Source organism: Saimiri boliviensis, chromosome 1 (genome assembly GCF_048565385.1).
Source record: "Saimiri boliviensis isolate mSaiBol1 chromosome 1, mSaiBol1.pri, whole genome shotgun sequence".
NCBI lineage: Eukaryota > Metazoa > Chordata > Mammalia > Primates > Cebidae > Saimiri > Saimiri boliviensis.
Window position 1 is genome coordinate 166,797,190 of NC_133449.1, and position 17,506 is coordinate 166,814,695.

Consider the following 17,506-nt stretch of genomic DNA (forward strand, 5'->3'; position numbering starts at 1 on the left):
ATCCCAGCTACATGGGAGGCTGAGGCAGGAGAATCGCTTGAACCCAGGAGGCTGAGGTTGCAATGAGACAGGATCATGCCATTGCACTCCAGCCTGGGCAATAAGAGTGAGATTCCATCTCAAAAAGAAAAAAGAAAGGCAGCCAGGCACAGTGGCTCACACCTATAATCCCAGCACTTTGGAAGGCTGAGGCAGACAGATCACTTGAGGTCAGGAGCTCGAGACTAGCCTGACTAACATAGCAAAACCTAAAAACCTCTACTAAAAACAAAAATCAGCCAGGCATGATGGCACATGCTTGTAATCCCAGCTACTTGGGAGGCTGAGGTAGGAGAATTGCCTGAACCTGGGAGGCAGAAGTGGCAATGAGCCGAGATTGCACCACGCACTGGGCAACAGAGGGAGAATTGTCTCAAAAAAATAAATGAGGCTGGGTGCAGTGGTTCATGCCTGTAATACCAATACTTTGGGAGGCTGAGGCAGGCGGATCACCTGAGGTCGGGAGTTCAAGACCAGCCTGGTCAACATGGTGAAACCCTATCTCTACTAAAAATAAAACATTAGCCAGGTATTGTGGCACATGCCTGTAATCCCAGTTACTCGGGAGGCTGAGGCAAGAGAATCACTTGAGCCCAGGAGGTTAAAGTTGTAGTGAGCCGAGACTGCACCACTGCACTCCAGCCTCCGCAACAGAGTGAGACTACAACTCAAAAAATTGATTAATTAATTTAATTAAAGACAGAAAAAAGGTTTAGAGTGAAAGGTGTCCTTCATACCCTTGCCTCCCAGCTGCCTCGAGATATTATCATCTGTATGCTTTCCTCGTTTTATACAAATGTTCTACACCTTTTTTTGAGAAGGAGTCTCACTCTGTTGCCCAAGCTAGAGTGCAGTGGCACGATCTCAGCTCACTACAACCTCCACGTCCTGGGTTCAGGCGATTCTCCTGCCTCAGCCTCCCAAATATCTGGGACTACAGGCACATGCTACCACACCTGGCTAATTTTTGTATTTTTAGTAGACACAGGGTTTCACCATGTTGGCCAGGCTGGTCTTGAACTCCTGACCTCAGATAATCCACCCGCCTAAGCCTCCCTAAGTGCTAGAATAACAAGTGTGAGTCACTGCACCTGGCCTGGATAAGTAACTTTTAAAAAGCAAATAAAACAATTACTTTGGGTACTGTTTTATGTATATTTGCTCATCATACCGCCAGTTGTTTTTCTGATTCTTCCATGATGTTACATGATTATACACGCTTTATAGAGACAGGGATTAGTAATACTGTAAGCATAGGATTATCTAGTTTATAAAAGCTCCCCTACCTTTAGTTTTGTGACCTTAGGTATGTCACTTTCATCTCTGGGCCTGAGCTTTCCCATCAGCTGAAACAGGTGAGTGATTCTCAGTGGGATAGTAGTGAGGGAAAAATTGGAGAGTCAGAGACTGCTTTCAGAATATACAATTCCTCTTTGACACTCTGGTATACCCTTCATTGAGGTGCTCCCTGCCTTGATAAAGTCACTTCAGTTACTTAATCGAAGTATCGTATCCTTTGGGCCTGCTGATTAGGAAATATTTAGAACCGTCAGACTAAATGATCTTTCTCACTCAGTTACAGCATTTGATGATCCCTGCAGTCTACATGCATGTGTGCTTTGTACACTGAATGGCTGACGCCAAAGGTATTTCTTAGGACTTAGATCTCTCTCTCAAGGCAGATGGGAATCTTTCTATACTTTCCTTTCTTACCTAATTGTTAAGGTAAAATATGAAGGATAAAGAAATTTAAGATGTTGACTTCTTATCCCCTTCCAATTGTAAAAGACATTTTAATAACTTTTGTAGAATTTAATCAGATAGGTCAGAACTACTTGTGAATACAACCTTGAGACCGTTTTTGGAATGCCATTCTCATGGTGCTTCAGTCAAGCTTACCTGATGGATTTGTGTCTGGCAGGGAGTGAAGAGCAAGGCCAGCCTACCCAACTTTCTTGACCACATCATTGCCTCAGTGGTAGAAAATAAGAAAACCTCAGATGCTTCAAAGCGGGCCTGCAACTTGACTGATACCCAGAAGGAAGTGAAGGAAATGGTGATGGGGTTAAATGTTCTAGATCCCCATACTTCTCACTCCTGGCTCTGTGATGGGAGGCTTCTATGTCTCCATGATCCCAGCAACAAAAACAATTGGAAGATCTTCCGGGAATGTTGGAAGCAAGGTCAGGTAAGCAAGAACAAGTCATTCCGAGGACCAGCTGTCTGCCTGCCTACCATAGCTACCTGGACAATTCCAGGTCTCTCCTTTTGCCAGGGAGATTTAGACATAGTGAGGTTATTATAATAGCCTTGCTACTTCAAGTTGTCTTGAGTTTTTAAAAGCAAGGAGATGGCTGGGCATGGTGGCTTACACCTATAATCTTAGCACCTTGGAAGGCCAAGGCAGGCGGATCATCTGAGGTCAAGAGTTCAAGACCAGCCTGGCCAACATGATGAAACCCCATCTCTACTAAAAATACAAAAAAAAACTAGCTGAGCATGGTGGTGGATGTCTAATCCCAGCTGCTGAGGAGGCTGAGGCAGAAGAATCACTTGACCCAGGAGGCAGAGCGGGCAGTGAGCTGAGATCATGCCACTGAATTCTAGCCTGGGCGACAGAGCGAGATTCTGTGTCAAAATAAATAAATAAATAAAAGGAAGGAGATTCCTAAAAGCACACCATGCATCCTCTTGTTTCTAAGCTATGTAGTGCTGTGTTCTTAAAAAGGCATTTGAAATTTGTTACATGTTGATCTGGTATTGATAACACCTTTAGAGAAAAATCCGTAAGTGTGATTTTAACTTGGGTGGAGGAGGGTTTAGAGGTAGGTAGTACTTTTTCTAAGTAAATGTTTTAAGGCCACACAAGTTTTTTGATAGTGTGATTAACAATCCCTAGTTTAAAAACTTCAGCAGGTGTTGAGGAATGGGGAGCTCATGGATGGAATTGTCACTTTCAGTATGAGGAAGTGTTCTCAAATCTCAAAGTTGCACTTGTCAGCTATTTGTCCTCTCACCTTAAAACAGTGGCAGGTATTAGGGCAACAGAAGTGATTTCCTGAGGGTGAGAATAAAGTGTAACAATGGAGTAGAAGCATTTCCTTTCACTTTAGTTGACGTGGAAATTCATGCATTATAAAACTGGGAAAGAATAGTAGAGCTTTCCTGGAGAAGAGGAGGTCCTCTTCAGGAAACCCTTCTTTCTCTCTCAGCCCTAGAGCTGGAAGGTTTTCCTAGATTGCTCTGATTGGGATATTTTTGTTTTCATAGCCAGTGCTGGTTTCGGGGGTACATAAAAAGCTCAAGTCTGAGCTCTGGAAGCCAGAAGCTTTTAGCCAGGAATTTGGAGACCAGGATGTGGACTTGGTGAACTGCAGGAACTGTGCTATAATTTCCGATGTGAAAGTTCGGGATTTCTGGGATGGTTTCGAGATCATATGCAGTAAGTAGCTTTTATACCTAGTTCAGTAATAGCAAACTGGGAAATAAACATCTATATGCCCGCTCTGCCTTTGAATAATATATTCTGGAGCATAATGGGGACTTAAATAAATAAATACATACATACATACATACAGCCAGCCAGGCGCAGTGGCTCGCTCCTATAGTTGCAGCCCTTTCAGAGGCTTATGCATGGATCTCTGAGGTCAGGTGTTCCAGACCAGCCCACCCAACTTGGTGAAACCCTGTCTCTAGTAAAAATTCAAAAATTAGCTCAGCGTGGTGTTGTGTGCCTATAATCCCAGCTACTCAGGAGGCTGAGGCAGGAAAATCACTTGAATCCAGGAGGTAGAGGTTGCAGTGAGCCGAGATGGCACCACAAATAAAACCAAATTAAGGCCAGGTGTGGTGTCTCTACTAAAAAAAAAAAAAAAATTAGCCAAGTGTAGTGACAGGCACCTGTAATTCCAGCAACTTAGGAGGCTGAATCAGGAGAATCGCTTGAACCTGGGAGGCAGAGATTGCAGTGAGCCAAGATCACGCCATTGCACTTCAGCCTGGGCAGCAAGAGTGAAACTCCATCTCAAAAACAACAAAAAAAGAACAAATTATACCCACTTGGTTGGGTACATTCTTCCCTGGTGCCAACCATGTAGTTTACATGGCAATCACATGACTCCCAGAGCATGCCTAGGCTTAAGCATGTGATTCCATGGGCTGTGCAGAGCACTTTCACTCTGAGGAAGGGGGACAGGGCCCCTATAAGATGGAAAAATATGACACATACTAAAGTAGTGAGTGAGGAAAACAAAGCCCACCTAGTCCATTACAGGAGTTTACAACTCTGAAATAAGAGGTTAGTCTCCTAAGCCAGGTGCAGTGGCTTACCCCTATAATCCCAGCACTTTGGAAGATCAAGGCGGGCGGATCACCAGAGGTCAGGAGTTCAAGACTAGCCTGGTCAACATGGTGAAACCCTGTCTCTACTAAAAATATAAAAATTAACCTCTCATGGTGGCGGTTGCCTGTAATCCCAGCTACTCAGGAGGCTAAGGCAGGGAGAATTGCTTGAACCTGGGAAGTGGAAGTTGCAGTGAGTTGCGATCACACCACTGCACTCCAGCCCAGGTGAACAGAGTAAGACTCCATCTCAAAAAAAAAAGATAAGAAGTTAGTCTCCTAAAACTTTGTCATTGTTGAAAATCGGACAGCAGCCAAACCAGCAGATGTTTATGGGAGTATACTCTGTCTTTCAGAACGACTACGGTCAGAAGATGGGCAGCCAATGGTGCTCAAACTCAAGGACTGGCCTCCTGGGGAAGATTTTCGAGACATGATGCCAACGAGGTTAGTGACCTACAGTGGTGTCATCTTCAGAAGCCATCACAAAGTAATCACAGAAAAGTGAACTTTGTCTCTTGGCTTTCTTCCCTGATAAGCTAAGTCATCTTTCCTGCACTTTTATAGGTTTGAAGATCTGATGGAGAACCTTCCTCTGCCAGAATATACCAAACGAGATGGCAGGCTCAATCTGGCCTCTAGGCTACCTAGCTACTTTGTAAGGCCTGATCTGGGCCCCAAGATGTACAATGCCTATGGTATGAGGGAAACTAAAATTGCTCTTTCGGGGAACTGTTGTTCTTATTTCAACTATAGAGGGAGATCTGTGGTCACTGTCAGGTGTAGAGATGATTATGGGCAGGTGCTGGAAAAGTGAATACTATCCAAGATGGTTTTTAATATGTTTGATTTTTGTCATACTGGGTTTCATAACATCCATGTGGGCTCAGACCATAAGCATATATGTCTCCAGTTGTGAGGAAGTTTCCTGTCAAAAATTCTACCTAAGGAGCCATATTCTTGAGTCTAAAGAGACTTGACAAAATAATAATGAAGAGGTCTGGGTGCCATGCTACCCAGCCAGTGCTTTGTAAAGGCCAGTGATGACATAAATCACAGTGAAAGCTCAGCTATATCTGAATATGCCTAATTCCCATATCTGGTTTTCTTTCTTTTTTTTTTTTTTGAGACAGAGTTTCGCCCTTATTGCCCAGGCTGGAGTGTAATGGTGCAATCTTGGCTCACCACAACCTCTGCCTCCCAGGTTTAAGTGATTCTCCTGCCATAACCTCTCAAGTAGGTGGGATTTACAGGCATGTGCAACCATGCCCAGCTAATTTTTGTATTTTTTTTTAGTAGAGACGGGGTTTCTCCATATTGATTAGGCTGGTCTTGAACTCCTGACCTCAAGTGATCCGCCTGCCTCTTCTTGCCAAAGGACTGAGATTACAGGCATCAGTCACCACACCCAGCCTGTTTTGTCTTTCATGGAGAGATCGTTTTTTAGAGTTAGATTTTGTTCAGTGGCCAAACAGTGGGCCGGGCGCGGTGGCTTACACCTATATTCCCAGTTTTTTGGGAGGCTGAGGCGGGCAGATCATGAGGTCTCAGGAGTTTGAGAGCAGCCTGGCCAATGTGGCAAAACCCTGTCTCTAGTAAAAATACAAAAATTAGCCAGTGTGGTAGCACGTGCCTGTAATCCTAGCTACTGGGGAGGCTGAGGCGGGAAAATTGCTTGAACCCAGGAGGTGGAAGTTGCAGTGAGCCAAGATCACACCACTGCACTCCACCCTGGGTGACAGAGCAAGACTCCATCTCAATAGAAAGAACACCCTTGAGCATGTTTTCAGATGTTGTGTTGATGTAGATTCTTCCGAACATTGGCACTTCACCTTGCCTATTTTCCTTTCTCCTTTAGGGTTGATAACAGCAGAAGATAGAAGAGTTGGTACAACAAATCTACACTTAGATGTGTCTGATGCGGTTAATGTGATGGTGTATGTTGGGATTCCCATCGGGGAGGGTGCTCATGATGAAGGTATGATTTCTAGAATGCACTGCTTCAGAATGGTGAGGCTTTGTCTTGGGAATACAGTTGGGTGTTTTCATCCTTAGTCAGGGCCAGTGGCTTTTCTTTTTTCTTGTTTTATTCCCCTAGTAGCTTTTTCTTGCTTCTTCCAGTCCTGATGGGAAGTAGGTGCCCAGTGGATGTTGCTAGATAAAGGAGAAGATTCTAGTAGAAAAGAGTACTACTTCGTGTATCTTTGACTAGAGTCTTTCTCTTTCTAGAAATGCTGCCCTTTTCCACTTTGTAGCCTCACAAAGAGGAGAAAGGGTAAACAGAGTTCTGACATGACCTATCAGTCAGGTCAGCTGTGGAATGACAGATGATAAAGCCAGGACCTTCATAGAAATGAAGCATAAAAGTGATATTTTTGCTTCATTTGCATAAATGCAAATGAAGTACACTGTATTTGCACTTTCTGCCATCTCAGTGTTAAAATTAGTATATGTTCATTATGGAAATTTCAGAAAAAGGAGATACTTTTTTTTTTTTTTTTTTTTGAGACGGAGTTTCTCTCTTGTTACCCAGGCTGGAGTGCAATGGCGCGATCTCGGCTCACCGCAACCTCCGCCTCCTGGGTTCAGGCAATTCTCCTGCCTCAGCCTCCCGAGTAGCTGAGATTACAGGCACGCGCCACCATGCCCAGCTATTTTTTTTTTGTATTTTTAGTAGAGACGGGGTTTCACCATGTTGACCAGGATGGTCTCGATCTCTTGACCTCGTGATCCACCCGCCTCGGCCTCCCAAAGTACTGGGATTACAGGCTTGAGCCACCGCGCCCGGCCAAAGGAGATACTTTTTTAAAAAAGAAAATAAGTAACTTAAAATCTCAAGGTTCGGGGTAATTTTTTTTTTTTCTTTTTTTTGGTGATAGAGTCTCACTATGTTGCCCAGACTGGCTTCAAACTCCTGGGCTCAAGTATTCCTTCCACCTCAGCCTCCCAAGTAACAGGGCCTACAGGCAAGGCCACTATGCCTGGGTTTACATTTGCATTTTTTTTTTTTTTTTTTTTTTTTTTTTTGAGACAGAATCTTACTCTGTCACCCAGGCTGGAGTGCAGTGGTATGATCTTGGCTTACTGCAACTCCTGGGTTCAAGCTATTCTCCTTCCTCAGCCTCCTGAGTAGCTGGGATTATAGGCATGTCCCACCACACTTGGCTAATTTTTGTATTTTTAGTAGAGATGGGGTTTCACTATGTTAGCCAGGCTGGTCTTAAACTCCTAACCTCAGGTGATCTTCCTGCCTCAACCTCTCAAAGTGCTGGGATTATAGGCATGAGCCACCATGCCTGGCCTACATTTGCTTTTGATTCCGCACACCTGCAACATTCATTACTTGTTTTTTAGGTGATTATAACAGACAAGCATTAGAAGCCAACCCTCTTAACTTGCCAGTGATGCTTTATGCTTTGTGAACTTAAATCCAGAATGCTAGCGTTTGAAGGGGTCTTGAGAAAAGATACAGACTCCATATACTTGTAGCAGTAAATGGCCTGCAAGTTAAACATAAGATATGGCTACACAGTTTGAGCAAGCAATGTGTTTTAAGGGGAAATTATACCTCCAAAAATGCTGAAGCTCTAATAAGGAAGGTTTATTGTTGTTCTTTGTGTGCATAGGGAGCTTAGACCAGTATGAATTTTGATTCTTTGATTCTGTTTTATATTATTCCAGAGATGGAGAAGAGGAGAAACTGAATTTGTTTGAATTGGACATTTTGTTTAGCTCAGAGGTACTGAAATGGCTAACTACATTGAAAGTGTCATTTTGCTGTTTTCAGAGGTACTCAAGACAATTGATGAGGGAGATGCTGATGAGGTGACAAAGCAGAGGATTCATGATGGAAAAGAGAAGCCAGGTGCTTTATGGCACATCTATGCAGCCAAGGATGCAGAGAAGATCCGGGAGCTGCTCCGAAAGGTATGCCCCTGGGTGGGCTGTGCTCCCAGCTTACATATCAAGACACCCTGTCTAGGGTTTCTCATGTGGAGTTCCTTGGCATTAAAGACCTGTTGGCTAGTCGGAAACGGAACAGGGCAAAACTCACGTGCTGATCAGTAGTAGGATTGCACCTCTGAATAGCCACCGCACTCCAGCCTGGGCAACATAGTGAGACTCTGTCTTTGAAAAAAGAAAGAAAAGAAAAAAGACAGACCTGTTTGCCATGGTACCTCTGGTGGAAAAGCCCAAAGGCTTGCATCCACACCTAGAGGATGTTGACTGGAATAAAGCAGAAGTTTTGCCACTCTCACCCCATCCTAGCACACTCTCACCCCATCCTAGGACATTGCTACAGCAAGTTGCATTTATGCTGTTAATAATTTTTAATTTTCCCGTCTTTGGATTTTGATGATGGCTTCAGGTTGGAGAAGAACAAGGCCAAGAGAACCCCCCTGATCATGACCCAATTCATGACCAAAGTTGGTACCTGGACCAGACCCTCCGTAAGCGACTCTATGAAGAGTATGGTGTGCAAGGCTGGGCTATCGTGCAGTTCTTAGGTGATGCTGTTTTCATACCTGCTGGAGCCCCACACCAGGTGAGTTCCTGCTTGGGGCTTAGGGTGGACAGTTCCATGGATGTTTTCTTATTTCTGCTTTTCTTGCTAATCTACCAAGAGATTTAAGATTTAAGTAGCTGGATTAGACTGATTTCGCTTATGCTACAACTTATTTTATGCCTTTTTTTTTTTTTTTTGAGGCATACTTTTGCTCTTGTTGCCAAGGCTGGAGTGCAATGGTGCCATCTCAGCTCACTGCACCCTTCACCTCCCAGGTTCAAGCAATTCTCTTGCTTCAGCTTCCCAAGTACCTGAGATTACCGGCATATGCCACCATGCCCAGCTAATTATGTATTTTTAGTAGAGATGGCGTTTTTCCTTGTTGGTCAGGCTGGTCTCAAACTCCTGACCTCAGATGATCCGCCCGTCTCAGCCTCCCAAAGTGCTAGGATTACAGGCGTGAGCCAGCGCACCCAACTTATGCTTTTATTTTCTTCCTTGTAATGTTAAGGTTCATTTAAAAAAAATTAAACAGGGCCAGACTCGGTGGCTCATACCTGTAATCCCAGCACTTTGGGAGGCTGAGGTGGGTGGATCAGCCGAGGTTGGGAGTTCGAGATCAGCGTGACCAACATGGAGAAAATCCCTGTCTCTACTAAAAATACAAAATTGCTGGCATTCTGGCACATAGCTATAATCCCAGCTGCTTGGGAGGCTGAGTCAGGGGAATCGCTTGAAGCTGGGAGGCGGAGCTTGAGGTGAGCTGAGATTGTACCATTGCACTCTAGCCTGAGCCACAAGAGCAAAATTCTGTCTCAAAAAAAGTAAAATAAAATAATTTATTTTTTATTTTTTATTTTTTTTTTGACGGAGTTTTCGCTCTTGTTACCCAGGCTGGAGTGCAATGGCGCGATCTCGGCTCACCGCAACCTCCGCCGCCTGGGTTCAGGCAGTTCTCCTGCCTCAGCCTCCCGAGTAGCTGGGATTACAGGCACGTGCCTGTAATCCCAGCTACTCGGGAGGCTGAGGCAGGAGAACTGCCTGAACCCAGGAGGCGGAAATAATAATAATAATAATAATTTTAACAATGCAAGCTATTAAAGAAAAAGTGACAAATCCTAGCTCAGCTACCTGTATCATACTCTTATCAATCCCCTTATCCCACTTTCCCAATCTAGTTTCTTTCCTCAGAGGTAGCCTACTGTTAACAGTTTGGTGTATATTTTTCCAGAACATTTTCGGTGCAAATACTAATACTTTTATGTATTTCTTTTTCCTTTTTTTTTCTTTTTTTTCCTTTGGTCAGAGACAGGGTTTCGCCATGTTAGCCAGGGGTTTTGGGGTTTTGCCATGTTAGCCAGGCTGGTCTTGAACTCCTGAGCTCAAGCAATCCACGTGCCTCTGCCTCCCAAAGTTCTGGGATTACAGGCATGAGCCACTGCACCTGGTCAATATTTTTATTTATAAATTTGCACTTACAGCTTTTCTGTGTTATTGTAAAAATGGAAATTACATATTTCTAAATTTTTTAACTATATCATGGATGTTTTCCCTATTTATTGAATCTCTAATGTCTGATATTTCCCCTCTGTACTTTGCCCCTCTCAGGTTCACAATCTATACAGTTGCATAAAAGTAGCAGAAGACTTTGTATCTCCAGAACATGTAAAGCACTGTTTCCGCCTGACTCAGGAATTCAGGCATCTCTCTAACACTCATACAAACCATGAGGATAAACTGCAGGTAAATAACTCCTTCTACCCCACTCTGTCTTCTCATTGCATACTTACAGACATTATACCAGAAAGCACATTTTCCTTTCTGAGGGTATTCTTTGAAGGTCTAATTGTGGAGGAGAAATGATGCAGGAAAGTTGAGGGATATGAATTCCTTTCAGGAATTTTTTTTTTTTTTTTTTTTTTTTGAGACGGAGTTTCGCTCTTGTTACCCAGGCTGGAGTGCAATGGCGCGATCTCGGCTCACCGCAACCTCCGCCTCCTGGGTTCAGGCAATTCTCCTACCTCAGCCTCCTGAGTAGCTGGGATTACAGGCACGTGCCACCATGCCCAGCTACTTTTTTTGTATTTTTAGTAGAGACGAGGTTTCACCATGTTGACCAGGATGGTCTCGATCTCTTGACCTCGTGATCCACCCGCCTCGGCCTCCCAGAGTGCTGGAATTACAGGCTTGAGCCACCGTGCCCAGCCTAGGAATTATTTAATAAGTCCTCCTCAGTTTTATTTAGAGAATACTCATCTTTTAACCTCATTTCTTTTTAATTTTATTTATTTATTATGGAGACTTGCTTTGTCACCCAGGCTGGAGTGCAGTGGCACAGTCTCGGCTCACTGCAATGTCCGCCTCCCGGGTTCAAGCGATTCTTCTGCCTCCGTCTCCCAATCAACTGGAACTACAGGCACCCACCACTGTTCCTGGCTAATTTTTGTATTTTTAGTAGAGATGGGGTTTCACCATGTTGGCCAGGCTTGTCTCAAACTCTTGACTTCGTGGTCTGCCTGCCTGGCCTCCCAAAATGCTGAGATTACAGGCATGAGCCACCACGCCCCACTTAATTTTATTTGTTTTTTTTTTTTTTTTTTTTTTCCTTCTTTTTTACAAAAATTAGCTAGGCATGGTGGTGCATGCTTATAGTCCCAGCTACCCAGGAAGCTGAGGCAGTAGAATTTCTTTTTTTTTTTTTTTGAGACAGAGTTTCACTCTTGTTACCCAGGCTGGAGTGCAATGGTGCGATCTCGGCTCACCGCAACCTCCACCTCCTGGGTTTAGGCAATTCTCCTGCCTCAGCCTCCTGAGTAGCTGGGATTACAGGCACGTGCCACCATGCCCAGCTAATTTTTTGTATTTTTAGTAGAGACGGGGTTTCACCATGTTGACCAGGGTAGTCTCGATCTCTTGACCTCGTGATCCACCCGCCTCGGCCTCCCAAAGTGCTGGGATTACAGGCTTGAGCCACCACGCCCGGCCTGAGAATTTCTTGAAGTGGGAGGTGGAGGTTGCAGTAAGCTGAGATCATGCCAGTGCACTGCAGCCTGGGTGACAGAGCAAGACTCCAACTCAAAAAAAAGATTTATCTTCTTTTTAATAGAGCCAGGTCTCTGTTGCCCAGGCTAGCCTCAAGAGATAAAGTGCTGGGAAGGCCGGGCGCGGTGGCTCAAGCCTGTAATCCCAGCACTTTGGGAGGCCGAGGCGGGTGGATCACGAGGTCCAGAGATCGAGACCATCCTGGTCAACATGGTGAAACCCCCATCTCTACTAAAAATAGAAAAAATTAGCTGGGCATGGTGGCGCGTGCCTGTAATCCCCGCTACTCAGGAGGCTTAGGCAGGAGAATTGCCTGAACCCAGGAGGCGGAGGTTGCAGTGAGCCAAGATCGTGCCATTGCACTCCAGCCTGGGTAACAAGAGCGAAACTCCGTCTCAAAAAAAAAAAAAAGAGAAAGAGATAAAGTGCTGGGAATACGGGTGTGGGGTCACTGCTTAACCTAATCATTTCTGTTGTGACAGTCCTCTATTTCTCTCGCCTTCGGTGTTACAGTGTTACTAGTGTTAGTAACTAACTGGACTGACCTCCCCAAACAGGTGGAAAAAGCACTATGGCATAATGTTCTAAGCCTGTTTCTGAGAAGAAATACTGTGCTGAAGCTGCTTCTCGTAGCAGATTTCTATGCAGGCTCAATTTCTTAGAGTTCTGCTAGGGACTACAGTTCATGTCCTTAAGAACTGTATCCCCTTGTAGAGCAGAGCTGAACAATCAGATTAGGTTTCCTCTGCCCTTGAAATGGATTGGAATTTGAAGGGCAGAATTTCATCATTAATACACTTAGGGACTTTAGTTGCATAAAAATGACAAAGAATAAGGAAGCAAAATTCTCTAGGCTTTCACTGTGGCCACTTTTCCTCTGGCATGCCTGGTTCTTGGTAGATCAGATTGAAGAGGTGTTTCTTAATTGCTCTTAGATTTAATCTCCTTCAACTCTGAGTCTTTTTTTTTTTTTTTTTTTTTTGAGACGGAGTTTCACTCTTGTTACTCAGGCTGGAGTGCAATGGCGCAATCTCGGCTCACTGCAACTTCCGCCTCCTGGGTTCAGGCAATTCTCCTGCCTAAGCCTCCTGAGTAGCTGGGATTACAGGCACGTGCCACCATACCCAGCTAATTTTTTGTATTTTTAGTAGAGACAAGGTTTCACCATGTTGACCAGGATGGTCTCGATCTCTTGACCTCGTGATCCACCCGCCTCGGCCTCCCAAAGTGCTAGGATTACAGGCGTGAGCCACCGTGCCCGGCCTTCAACTCTGAGTCTTAACTGCTTTTTTTTTTTTCTTTTTGAGACAGGATCTCACTATGTTGCCCAGGCTAGAGGACAGTGGCATGATCTTGGCTGACTGCATCCTCTGTCTTCTGGGATCAAGTGATTCTTGTGCCTCAGCCTCACAAGTAGCTGGACTGCAGGCATGCGCCACCATACCCAGATAATTTTTGTATGTTTTGGTAGAGATGGGGTTTTACCATGTTGGCCAGGCTGGTCTCAAACTCCTGACCTCAGGTAATCTGCCTGCCTCCACCTCCCAAAGTGCTGGGATTATGGGAGTGAGCCACTTCACCCAGCCTACCATAAAGTTTTTTTACAAAGTATAGTCACCATTGGTGTTTATTTTTATTTTTATTTATTTATATTTTGAGATGAAGTCCTGCTCTATTGCCCAGGCTGGAGTGCAGTGGCATGATCTTGGCTCACTGCAACCTCCGCCTCCCAGGTTCAAGCTGTTCTCCTGCCTCAGCCTCCCAGGTATCTGGGATTACAGGCATGTGTCACCACACTGAGCTAATTCTTATATTTTTAGTAGTTGACAGGGTTTCACCATGTTGGCCAGGCTGGTTATGAACTGGTGACCGCAGGTGATCCACCTGCTTTAGCTTCCCAAAATGCTGAGATTATAGGCATCATGAGCCACCGCACCCATCCAACATTGCTGTTTAAATAGAACACAAATGTAAAGATAACATGTCACATTATCCTTAACACCTTTCCTGAGCTAGGGATATTGGGTGTGTGTTTGCAGTCCCAGCCACTCAGGAGGCTGAGGTGGAAGGATCACTTGAGCCCAGGAGTTTCGAAGCTCTCGTCACCTATGATCACCCCCCTACACTCCAGCCTGGGCAACAGACTCTTATCTCTTTATTTAAAAACAAAAAACAAATAAAAACAAAGACCTTTCCTGACTATGCTGTTTAGAATAACAGCAACTCCTGCTTCAACACTCTCCGTTCCACTTTCATTGCTTTATTTTTTCTGTAATATTTTCACCATCAGATAGATAGATAGATAGATACATACCTACAGACATACATACATAGATACATAGATAGATTTTATCTGTTACTTAACTCTACTAGAATGTAAGCTATTTAAGCTCTGTGAAGGCAGGAATTTACTATTTTATTTACTGCTTTTCCTTAGCACCATGTCTGACACATAGTAGGTACTCAAGTTTTTGTTGAAGCAATGCAAAAAAATTAATGGAGAATAGCATAAGAGGGAATTGGATGCCCATTACCCAACTTAAGAAATTACAGCGCTGGGCGCGGTGGCTCAAGCCTGTAATCCCAGCACTCTGGGAGGCCGAGGCAGGTGGATCACGAGGTCAAGAGATCGAGACCATCCCAGTCAACATAGTGAGACCCCATCTCTACTAAAAATACAAAAAATCAGCTGGGCATGGTGGCACGTGCCTGTAATCCCAGCTACTCAGGAGGCTGAGGCAGGAGAATTGCCTGAACTCAGGAGGTGGAGGTTGTGGTGAGCCGAGATCGCGCCATTGCACTCCAGCCTGGGTAACAAGAGCGAAACTCTGTCTCCAAAAAAAAAAGAAATTACAGCACACATACATACATATACAGCAACTACTTGGTTGAAGCCCTCGTGTACCCTTCCGCTTTGCATTTCCTGACTTTTCCTCCCCAGAAATAACCCCAATTTTCTTGTCAGCCCTCTAAAAGAAAACCATCTTTATCCTCTTCACTTAAATGTGCCTCTTCACTTTTAAAAATAACTTTTATTGTGTATTCCAATTTCACATGTAATGTATTTTCCAAATCAGAAAACATACAAGCACAAAGGGAAAAAATATGCCATAATCCTACCTTCCATTCTTGTTTTCTGCAGAATCTTAGGGAAGCCTCTTAACCATATAAGGAAGCAAAGTTCTCCAGGCATTCACCGTGGCCTGAGTTTCCTCAGTTTTTCATCTGTAAACTGGGGGTGATCATAATAGAACCTACTTCATAGGATTCTGGCAAGGATTAAGCGAAGGTCCACATAAAGAGTTCAGCAACAGGCCGGGCGTGGTGGCTCACGCCTGTAATCCAAGCACTTTGGAGGCCAACGTGGGCGGATCACCTGAGGTCGGGAGTTAATGACCAGCCTGACCAACATGGTGAAACCCTGTCTTTAAATTTAAAAATAAAAAATAAAGTTCAGCAACAGAGCCTGCCCAGGATATAGCAAGCACATAAATGATGGTGAACAGATAGCCGTTCACAGGATTTTATTATTATTTTTTGAGTACAGACTTTATGCCCTGTGTAATTTGTAAATGACTGTGTAGGAACGCACAGTCCTTGTTGGGATTTTTCCCCACTAACCAGTAGGCTTACAGTCAAGGTAGAACATGCATTTGCGTGGGGCTGCTGTGAACTGACTTTGGTGTTCACCCTCTCTAGGTGAAGAACATCATTTACCATGCAGTGAAAGATGCGGTTGGCACCCTCAAGGCTCATGAATCCAAACTGGCAAGATCCTAGGCATGGAGCAACTCCAGACTCCCCTGTGAAGCAGGTCTTTCACTCACAACACTTACAGGGAACGGCAGGGCTTTTTGCTGGAGCAGAAGCCCTTCACCCGGAGCCAGTGTGGTCAGTATTCCAAACTCTCCAGCCACTCTCTTCTATGCTGCCTCAACACCGAAGGTTGACACAGGAAAGTCGTACTGTTCACACATACAGTTTCAGACTCCAAGCCAAGAGTGCCACATCCCCATCCTGTGGGCTTTTGGGAATCCAAATTGCCTGAACACGGCGGGGCTTTCCTGCACATTCTCCTGATTTGAGATTCATGGGCACACCTTTCTTTTCTTTTCTTCTTGTGCCTAGTTAAATGGGAATGTGTTTGGAGGTCAGGGAAATCACGTAACTGGTACAAGTAGGGGGTAATTGCTTAAACATGCCTGGTGGAAGCCTGATAGCGTCTCTGCACATGACCTCTGACAAGGCCCATCCCAGGAGACGGGGTGAAGCCAATCCCCACACTCTCCTGTGAACACTGGAGCCTTGCAGGGCCCAGGGAGAACCCACTGCTTTTCCCAGGAGGCTCCAGGATTAGGAAATGTGTGTATTTAGTGAAAAATAGGTTTGTAGTGAAATAGTTACTATTTCATGAAAGTAGATATTTTTAGAATTTTTGAAATACCACAATTGTTTTCCTGGATTATGAGGAAAGGCACATTACATTTAGTCTTCCTTTCGATATAAAACCTTTGAAGAAATATGATTTTTAGAAATCAGCTACCCATTATAGCACAAAATCAGCCAAAGCAGAATTTCTTAAAATTGGCTTTTTTTGGGATTCTTTTAGTTTATCCCCATCCCATCTTAGTCTTACCTTGAGGGAACAGTCATATGAGAAGGAACTTTGTCACCTCTGAGCTGTGGTGTGTTCCCTGGGGATTCCTCTTACGTTTCCAAATGGGAAGGAACAGTTGATTTCCAACATGAGGTTTTTTTTTTTTTTTGGTCCAGAAATATTTTCAGCAAAACTTTCCAACTGAGTGGAGTCTGATTAAGGATTTATTTGAAAATGATGGAATTCATTGACCCATAGGTACATTGGAAAATGTATCTCTCTCCAGCTGTACTGTAGTGCCCTGCAGGCTGTTTATATGTTCACAGTTACTTTTTTTTTTTTTTTAAATAAAAGTCATTTACTGTAGAATACTTTTAATTTCACTTTCTGTATTTTAATTTTGTTGAAGGGCTGATTGGGATTTCCATGTTCTTATTAAAAATCTAACAAATCTGTTTGGAGTGGACTAAATTCTTTGTGTACCAACCCTTCTAAAATCAACATCAGATTGGGAGTTGGGTTAGAGGTGGGGGATTCATTTCCAGGTTTTCATGACTGTGCATATATGTGTGTGTGTGTGTATATATATATATATATATATACACACACACACACACACGTATGTATTTTTGTGGGTTTTTTTTTTTTTTTTGAGACTTGAGTCTCACTCTGTTGCCAGGCTGGAGTGCAGTGGCGTGATCTCGGCTCACTTGCAACCTTCACCTCCCGGGTTCAAGCAGTCCTCCTGCCTCAGCCTCCCGAGTAGCTGGGACTGCAGGTACATGCCACCACACCCCGCTAATTTTTGTATTTTTAGTAGAGACTGGGTTTCACGATGTTATACAGGATGGTCTCTATCTCTTGACCTTGTGATCTGCCCGCTTCAGCCTCTCGAAAGTGCTGGGGTTACAGGCGTGAACCACCGTGCCCAGCCACAAATATTTTTCTTTGCTTCTTGAGGTTGTGCCATGCTGGGAGAA

General features: G+C 44.2%; 1 protein-coding gene across 2 annotated transcripts in view; it reads left to right on the forward strand.

The window, feature by feature from the left end:
• The window catches only part of KDM3B (lysine demethylase 3B), an 85,428-nt gene extending 68,447 nt beyond the window's left edge, over positions 1-16,981 (forward strand). For both annotated transcript variants that reach the window (XM_039472120.2, XM_039472121.2), the window contains 9 exons: positions 1,961-2,227; positions 3,310-3,481; positions 4,737-4,827; positions 4,948-5,078; positions 6,239-6,358; positions 8,168-8,307; positions 8,750-8,926; positions 10,496-10,630; positions 15,629-16,981. In XM_039472120.2, coding sequence (XP_039328054.1) covers positions 1,961-2,227; positions 3,310-3,481; positions 4,737-4,827; positions 4,948-5,078; positions 6,239-6,358; positions 8,168-8,307; positions 8,750-8,926; positions 10,496-10,630; positions 15,629-15,709 — 1,314 coding nt within the window. In that variant the 3' untranslated portion in view covers positions 15,710-16,981. The remainder of the gene's footprint in view (positions 1-1,960; positions 2,228-3,309; positions 3,482-4,736; positions 4,828-4,947; positions 5,079-6,238; positions 6,359-8,167; positions 8,308-8,749; positions 8,927-10,495; positions 10,631-15,628) is intronic.
• Positions 16,982-17,506: the final 525 nt, after the last annotated feature.